General features: G+C 37.9%; 1 protein-coding gene across 7 annotated transcripts in view; it reads left to right on the top strand.

The window, feature by feature from the left end:
• Positions 1-9461, top strand: part of Tpd52l1 (TPD52 like 1) — a 100879-nt gene that overhangs the window by 85573 nt on the left and 5845 nt on the right. For 2 of the 7 annotated variants that reach the window (XM_008834255.3, XM_008834257.1), the window contains exons 4-7: positions 1108-1209; positions 4541-4555; positions 6127-6165; positions 9094-9154. In XM_008834255.3, the coding sequence (XP_008832477.1) occupies positions 1108-1209; positions 4541-4555; positions 6127-6165; positions 9094-9154 (217 nt within the window). Of the gene's footprint in view, positions 1-1107; positions 1210-4540; positions 4556-6126; positions 6170-9093; positions 9155-9461 lie in introns of those variants that run through there. The other 5 variants (XM_008834256.3, XM_017798465.2, XM_017798466.2 and 2 more) reach the window with 5 other exon arrangements.

Genomic DNA, 9461 nt, shown 5'->3' with positions numbered 1-9461 from the left:
TATTCATGATTCAAGGACTTTCTTTTCCCCTTAGAGACAAGAGTTTTGCAATTCGGGAGTCTTTTAGATAGGCCTACTGAAGGGGTACTACAATTGCCTCACCCTACGTCCCTGTTCAGCATGGAAGAAGCCAGAGCAGTCTGTGTCCCTATTCCCTATTGGCAATTGGGTAACCCCTTCAGAGGATGGCATGATAAGAATAGGAGATAAGAATTGGCTAGGCAGTTAGGGTAAAAACACTCCAAAGAAATGTAGCCATTTTCTGGGCTAAAAGTCAAAATGTCCTTGGGCCTGTTAGCAACACACTCTGTTCCAAAGGCCGAAAATGTCAAAATGTCAGAAGTATTTGGGATCTTGTATCTAATCCTTAAAAGATTTTAGGGTTACCTCTTCAAAGGGGGGAATGTTGGAGGGGAGGGAGTGGGCATGGATTTGATCAAAACACCTTATATGCATGTATGAAATTCTCAATAAAGTTTTTGTAAAAGTTAAAAAAAAAAAGAGAGAGCGAGAGGTGCTTAGGAAAAGGACAATACATACCTACCTGTGGGTGTGGGCCCCTCAAGACAGTGTCAAGCTTAGTTGTCTTTATAAAAGTCATGTATAGAATTTGAGTTGTTTCTGAAGTTACATATTTAAAGGATTTCTAAATTTTTTCCTTTAAAATAGATCATAAGGTAATTCCATAGGTCACAAGTCGAAGGGATTCTTAGTGTTCTAGGTCACAGTGAGTTAAGACATTAATGTATTTTGAATAAAATACATTAATTCATAATTTTATTTATGAGACTTTTTCTGAAATGTATAGGTTTACAGCTAGGAAAGAAGTAAGGTTAAACTCAAAGGTCATATGCACTTAGGCCTTAAGCATGACTCACTTCTATTTCAATATTTCTTAAAAATATGATTATAGAAAAGGAATGCTGTCTCTATATAGCCAACCCCCACAGCAAATTTTGTTTGTTGTGTTAGAAATCTTGACTCAGCTGACAAGAAACTTCAACCAGATTCCAGGGTGGGGGGCATCTTTCACCTCCCACACCCCCCTAATTTTTCTTGTCTGTCTACTGTGTCTCATTGCTTACTATGGCTCCCTTTTACTTCTAGATACAAGAAAACACATGAGACCCTCAGCCACGCAGGGCAGAAGGCAACTGCAGCTTTCAGTAATGTGGGCACGGCCATCAGCAAGAAGTTTGGAGATATGAGGTACGTGGAAATGGGCCACAGGAACTCTGCCAAAGAGCAATGACTATTGGCAGGTGTCTCTTTTTTTAATGGGTAAAAATGACATCGGTGACAGAGATAAAATTTCTTGCTGGTATATTTTCCATTGGAAGGTCAGCTTAGGGGGCCTTCTCCCTTTCTGGTAGTTAAATCAGAAATCAGAGGGCAATGAGGAGGAATTTCAAAAAAGAACAGCACATAAAGAATCTTCCAAGTTGTATTAGCTACTCTTCTTGCTGTGACAGAAGCAACCTAAGGCCGAGTATTTTGTTTCCCAGTTTGAGGGCACATCCATCATGGCAGAGAAGTTACGCCAGCAGAAGTTTGAGGCAGCTGGACTCACTGTGTCCACAGTCAGGAAGCAGAGAGTTGAATGCGAGTACTCAGCTCACATTCTGAGTACTTTCTCAGCCCTGCACCTCCAACCCATTGGACTTTTTCTTTGCCCTGGACCTCCAGCCCATAGGAGAGAACCACCTACTAAAGGATTTAGGGTGGGTCTTCCTTCCTCTGTTAAGCCTGTCTGGAAACAGCCTTATAGACATACCCAGAGATGTGCTTTCATAGTGATTCAAAATCTACAGAGGTTGACAATGATAATTAATCATCACATGACTTACTCTAAGTGTAAGTTGAAGTATTATTCACTGGAACATTTTTTTATACAGCCATCTAGTATAATCTTACTTTTAAAATGATACTAGTCTATACTTCTGGTAGTTTTTTTTCTTTACCAATATATTGTGAATACATTAATAATTTTAACACCTTCATTTTTAATAACCTGATTGTCATCAAAATATATAGCAATAGCAAAACTTTTTAATAAGTACCTTCCACATTATAGTTATTATCACTATTTTACATAGAACTGGGTAGACACAAAGCTAGATTGTGAGCTAAGAACTTGCCCTTACTCAAAACAATGCTGTACTATTTTTATCTTTCAGCTTATTAGAAAACTATCTTATGTAGTTGTTACTATCATAAGTTTTATTACTTAAGTACTTATTAATTTATTTTGAATTTGGATGATATGCCTTAGGAGATCTTTCTTCAGAAATCAATTTCATTTTTCTCTCTAGAAATCAAATTCATTTTTTTTAACATGGAAAGTTTTAAGTTTCTTCTTTGTAAAAGTTATATGTACATTTACCCATAACAACAGTTTAGGATTTTTACACTGTCTCTAGTCTGAGTCTTTGATACCTGGAAATAATATTTATATCTTTGTGTTTAGTTTTCTACTTCAAAAATTGCTGGATAATGCCAGTATTCATGAGCCAGCTAAACATCTAGGCATTCACATGGATAGAGTTAGCTAGGGTATATACATGAATCTGTGAATGGTTTCATCTTCAGCTTTACTAATACCACATTTTCAAAAGCAAATGAAGGCCTTCTGAGGTGGCATGTGATTTTTGGATTATTAGTTACTGCTAATTTTATTATAAGTAAAATTTGCAGTCATTTCAGTGGTGTCAAATCATTTATCAAAGTAAATAATCCCCTTATACAAGAAAGTCCCCTCTACCTGTTATATATGAGAAAATATATTTTGCCATGTTTATGAAGTTTGTTCTGTATATATGTAGTTGAAATCTTTCTCCTGTCATTGCCATTTCAGTGGTCCTTACTCAAAGGAAATCAGGAAGCATCTATGATCAGGAAATCACTGTATTTTTAAAAAGCTCCTCTTGTTTCTCTACATAGCAAAGAATGAAGGCTGTCACACATTGGTGGTGTGTTGGCATCATTCTGTTTATTTAGGACAAGGCACAATATCCAGGCTGTGTTCACTGCCTTTCCTTTGTTTTAACGTGCTTTCTTCTAGCACAGTGGATAACCCAGGAGTTCCAGAATGTTTATTAATTATAACTCCATATAAAAGACACAAAAGTTTCATTTTAAAGTGGCTAATTTTTGTATGCTGGATTATAAGTCAGTGATAAAGCACTTGTTTTAATAACCATACCCAAGAGACTATAGAAAGAAAAGTATTATGGAAATACAAAATAGGGCTAAGAAAACAAACAGAAAATAAATAAATAAATAAATAAATAGTGGCTAAAAATACTGGAAAATATAGCCTATGTAGAGAGATCCAAATAGAGTACTGAAAATTTTTATGGGGCTGAAAAAATTCAGAGCTCTATTTCTATTTTTATCTTAAGCTACATTTTTCAGCATTTGTATATATGTGGATAACTCTCTGCAAACGCAGCAAGTATTGTAAAGAATTTTACATTTTAAATTATGCTAAAATGAGTAAAATATATACATTATTTTAAAATAGCCCCAGGTTAATACCCTTGAAATAGAAAAATTAGTAAATCTTGACATGTTGCTCAAATTAATGTCACATTTTTTTCTTTTAATAATTCTAAATTAACACTCAAAGATTTAAAACTTACAGTGTGAGCCTTTAAATAATAGAATGAAAAGCACTTAATGTTAAGACTTGACTTATATGTTTTATAAAAAATAAATTGCAATTCCTGAACCTAGCAAGATAGTCCATTGAACTTGGCTGACATTAAGTGATGTCACCTTGGGCTAGCCATGGAATTACTCGGTCTTTTTCTCCATCTGTAAATAAAATTAGTAATATTTGCCTCACGAAAATGTTTCCTGTGGATGAAAAATCTCATCTATGAAGTAAATTCAGGAAATGTAAGCTATTGAAATGGTTTTTATAATAATATTGGCATCTTCTCAGTTTCTCAGTGAGTTTGTCCAAACTGTGGGGACCAAATGTTTGGAGGAACTATATAATCTTGTTAGAGATTAATATATAGCCATGGGAAAAGCAATTAGAAGCAAAAAGTTGTAACATTTTTGAACAATAACCTTTAAGACACATTAAAAAGTCAGTATAGTCAGATGTTGCTTCAATAGCTGTGAATCCAATAAAACACAGGTTGAAAATATCTTTTAATTCATCTGTCCTGAACACGTACAGTTTGTTGTGCTAATATTCTCTAAGATATATAGCATTTATTACGCTATATGACTTTTATCTCATATTGGGTATTACAAATAATTTAGAGATCTAAGTATACAAGTAACATGCAAATGCTAAGCCATTTTATGAAAGGACTTAAGCATCCTGGGATTTCTACATCCACGGGAGTCCTGGAATCCTTCCCCCAAAGATGCAGGGGACTAGCCAAATGTACACTCTAAAGGATAGTGAATGGAGTTAAACTTTTCTTTTGCTCTCTTACAAGGGGACAGAATGGACAATGAGGTCATTACTTTGTATTCTATGCTAATTCTGCTTGCTCTTCTCTCTCATGCTGCCTGGCTGCAGGTCTCACTCAATTGGGTAAGCCTAGCGCTGTGCTGTGAGGCTGAGTGGGAGGGTCTGCAGTTCCCTCCTTACTCTGTGCTCCCTGCTTTCCAGAGCTTTCTGTTTTCTTCAGGTAGTGCCACAACCAGAAAAACAAGACTATTTCTAGAGCGTTTACATGACCAGGAAGATACCATTGCACAGCACCTAATCCATTGGACTCTATTGAACCGGATGTTTATCTCATTTCTGAATCATTTCCACCAGTTCATTTGCTGAGCAATCTCTCAGGACTAAACCTCTCCTGTCAGCATCATTTCTTCCTACACTGATATGGTCCTTAGAATTGAGAAAAGAAAACAGTGGAAATTGGGAGAGGGTGTTTTTATATAAAATTTGTACAATGTGAAGCTGAGAAACAGAAAATTATTTTCTGTCATGTTTCTCTGAATTTCTTTAACTTTCATGTGTTGATGTCTAATCTTCAACTTTCCATACTTTCTGCAGTTGGTAGGAAGAAAAGTACTTATGTTAAGAAGTTTGCGGCTTTCAACCTTTGACTTAAGCTTTCTTTTCATTGGAATCTTAATATGAACTTAATTTTTCCCCTTAAGATTGTTTATATGTAAGGAGATGAATGGTTGGTAATGCCGAATTTCCTTTAGTGATTCCTTTTAAATGCAGTTTCTATATAATAGCTTTTGGGGAAGGCCGTAAGTATTGCTTGAATGTCTTTCTATACTCTAGTAAAATGCTGCCTGTCCTGATGACCTTGGCAGATAAAGGTATCCTGTTAGGAATCATTAGCTTCTAGGGAGAAGAAGAAGCAGGGACCGTGTTAAAAATGTGCTAGGGGATCAAGCCCCAGCCCAGAACAATGGAACCCAGCTTGCTTCCTTCCTCTGCCCAGCCAATTTCTGACCAGACCTCAACAGAAAGTAACAGGCAATAACAGAGGGGAGATGAGTCAACCACTCTGGGATTAAGAGGATCCATCTCTGAAAATTCTCGGGAATGTTTATATTTGCACCAGTTGTTCTTGACCATTAGCACAGAATGGCTGGAGAAGTCGCTCCTTCCCTGCTGGTATGGGTGAACTGTTAGTCTGGCAGGGCTTCCTAGTGTCCTTTCCTAATCATGTGCAGTCCTCTGAACAGTTTCTGTACAATGGAACCATTAGCTTCTACCTGATTGGCTCTCCTTCCTGGGTAGTGCTCTTTACACACACACACACATACACACACACATACACATACACATACACAAACACACACACAAACACACACACACATGCACACACACACCAATGTGAGAAGGAAGTAAAGACCAGGGTTGGAAGTGGGTGTTGGACTGGAGAATATCACACTGTCCGAGTTTCCTGAAGGGCCCCAGGAATAAATCACCTATTTGTCTTTCATGCCCCCTTAGAAGCTGACTATGGCCCGTTATGCCCAAGGAAAACAAATATCATCTAGGTTGGGTGGGCAGGGAATATTTGAGGTATTGGAAATTGCTGTTTTAGAACTGCAAAGCCAGAGTTTTTCACAAACTTAAATTGTGCTGTCTTCTTTTTTTCCCCCTCCCTTTAAACTGCCTTTGCCCTGAAGGTACTCCATTCGCCACTCCATAAGTATGCCTGCCATGAGGTAATGTGTGTCAAATATTTACATACTATTAATTCAGTATATATGATGCATTGCTTTATTTTTACTTGTGTTCCTCTCTGGTCCCCTTTATGTGAATGAACATAACTGCCTTGTGCTTCCTTCTGACTGCCTTCAGGAGAGGAGGTGAACACTGGCACTGCATGTGGGCTTTTAACCAGACACACAGCCTTAAATCCAGCCTTTCCTGTATGACCAGAGGCAGGCGACTTTACCTATCTCAATCTCCGTTTCCTTATCCATATTATGAGGAATAGACCTACCTTGCATGGATGTTATGAGGGCCCAAACAAGTAACCTGTTTGAAGCATTAACACAGGACCTGGAACATTCCAAAGACATTTGCAAGAATAGAAATACACTTGCTACTTCAGCAGAGCTAAATGCAAACTGGGAGATTAAGAAAGAAAGAAAATAGGAGATTAATTGGGCAACATGCCTGTGAAAGATACCATTAGGATTTTGGGGTAGATATTAAGGTGAAAGTCTACGGAACAGTGAAGTGTCATCACAATCCTGGCTGGATGAACACCTGTGAGGATAGCATTCCCTGGTTCAAGGTTACATGGTTTACTGATACAATATGAGAAAAATCACTGATAGTGATAGAGTCTAGAGGGGTGTGTGTTCATACGGGAGTGGGAAGAGTCAGGCTACAGCTGAGTTCTGTTGGAGGATCAGTGTTTCAGCCACAGCCAACCTATTTCATTGAAATCAGCTGCATTGTATTTAAAGTAAGGCGCTAAAACCAGATTTGCTGTTCTTTCCAAGGTGCTCCCGGGAGCTCTCCAGCAGCTTGGGCTGCTGTCAGTGTGGAACGAGACATGTGACATTAAGCCTCTGGGACTTTCCCACACTTCAGTCACAACTATGCTTCTTCTCTGCTTTGTAGTATACATTGTGGTTTGGATCCATTGTACAGGGAATTCTGTTACTTTAAATGGCTTGAGACCACCAAAACCAAATTCTTCCCACAGTCATTTGCAATACTAAATTGTATAGTTGTGCATGATACAATTAAGTTTGAGTAAACAATCCCTCCCTATTCTCCAGCATGTATTGCAGTACAATTTAATTAGAGGAATGTGTATTCTTTCATGTCTAATGAAGTCTTTTCTGCACTAGGGTTATTTGGGAGAGTGAACCACAACGTTTGGTTTTCTTTACTTGGTGGGAATAAGATAGTTTAGTTCATCTTCAAATGAATCGCTTCCCCCTTCCATAAGTACACCCAAACTGAGTAGTGCAAAAAAGACCCCGAGCTTCTTAACTAATCAAGTTTAAACTGGGTATCTAAACAAAACATGGCCAAAGCTAACATGGCTTCTCTCTGTGAATCAGGAATCCGTCTAATGGCCTACAGGTCAAATGCAATCTCACAAACTTCCTGAAAGTAACAGTTTCTGAAAATTGATTTTACTAATATAACATATACCCATGAACCATTTCCACTTGCCCAGCAGAGGTCTGCATAACTGATGGATATCATGTGGGCAGCCTTGGCCAAATAAAACTTGAAGAGGAAATGAAGTGCCAGTCTCTTATTTTGAGTCACTCAAATGGAATTTCACTAATTTTATCATGAAACAGAGGTATTATGTATGATTAGTCATAGGATCTTGACTAATGTTTGAGTGACACAGAAGGTATAAGCCACGCCTGAATCTCCTGCATCTTCTGAACACACTGTTGTCCATGTTGCAGCCTAAATGAGCATGCAGTCCTATTCATGTGGACTGTCAAAGTCTCAGGGGGCAATCCCCAACAAAGCTAAAGACTTTTGAGAGTGTGTTCTGTATATCAGTTGCCTCTTGATAATCCTAGAGCCCTGGGTCACCTACACCAGACAGTAAAACCCACATTTTATAACCACACCCCCCTTATAAAGATTCCCTGGCCATTCTTCTCATTTTATTGTTTTCTCTACTCAAGAGAATAACAAGTGATTTATCAAATGTGATAAATTTAATTGAATTATTTGACTTGAAAATAATGGCAATCATTATGAAATGTGACATGGTTACAAAATTTAAGGTACATTCTTTAGTTCAGTTTCTATTTCTTTAGTTGGATTTGCTCACGTTTAATGCAGTAATAATTCATTATAATTCCATGTGGCCAAATCTAGAGGGAGTCAAAATGAAGTATCTGCCTTTAAAGCAACAAGGTGGTGGGTAGAGGTTGCAGCACAATGTTTGAGTCACAAATAAAATGCCAATAAGCTTCAGAGGTGCCATCTGCTAAGAGAAAGGGAATGGCCTTTTTGGAAGGAAAAATAATACAGTGGTTAACACGCGGGCGGTAAACAGGTGATGGAGTCACTAAAGTCATGAGCACATTAACCTTAGATACACCACATCATGGAATCTGTCAGTATTATTACTTTTTAAGGCACAGAAAAGAGAAAAGTCATGAACCTTTTTACCCCTTGGCCTATTTCTGTCTTTCACATATTTGCTGAAATTAACAACTTTAAAATTCCAAGTAGAAAATTCATACATGGCATCCAGACAGATACTCTACTGCTTCTTAGAACAAACAAAAATCTGAGTTAGGAAGAGGGCTGTTGTGGTAGAAACAATTAATTAGCAAATGACAATTGAAGCTATCACTCCATTGACTCACTGGAAATGATTTTTGATGCAGTCTGGAATTTTTATAATTGGCTCATTGCCACACACTGTGCAGTCAAGTATGTGACCATTTTACTTAGAAAGAGTTGTGTCAGGTTATGGTTTTGGGACTTCCTCTAGCAGAAATGAAACACCCTTTAGAACATGGTTGGTGTAGGCGGCAAGCTGACAGCCAGCTCTGCTGCAGAAGTGATGCCGACAAACGAGAACAGAAAATCAAACAGCATGGTTGCTAAGACGCTAGGTCTTGGAGCTGACCTTTCTTTTTTTATTTTAGGAATTCTCCTACTTTCAAATCATTTGAGGAGAGGGTTGAGACAACTGTCACAAGCCTCAAGGTACAGATTAAGTGATTTTTGTGTGATTGGGTCCATTTCATCAGGAGAGTTTAGTGCCCTGAAGACAAGGCAGAGCCATCAGCATTCCGTGTAGCTAAGAAAGCAGATATGCATGAGGACAGCCCTTTTCTTCCTTTACAAATCTATGGATAAACTCAGTAGTGAATAGTGTTTCTGCATCCCTAGAGTTCCTTCTATAAAGCAGCCAGAAATGATTTTTCACAAAAGTGAATTGGGTTTTTGCTCACCACTGCATTTCTTAATGCTATCCCTCAAAAAAGTAGGTATGTGAGAGGATTATGGATAG

Source organism: Nannospalax galili, unplaced genomic scaffold, assembly GCF_000622305.1.
Source record: "Nannospalax galili isolate Female #2095 unplaced genomic scaffold, S.galili_v1.0 scaffold597, whole genome shotgun sequence".
NCBI classification, from domain to species: Eukaryota; Metazoa; Chordata; class Mammalia; order Rodentia; family Spalacidae; genus Nannospalax; species Nannospalax galili.
This window is presented reverse-complemented; position numbering and strand designations above follow the sequence as displayed.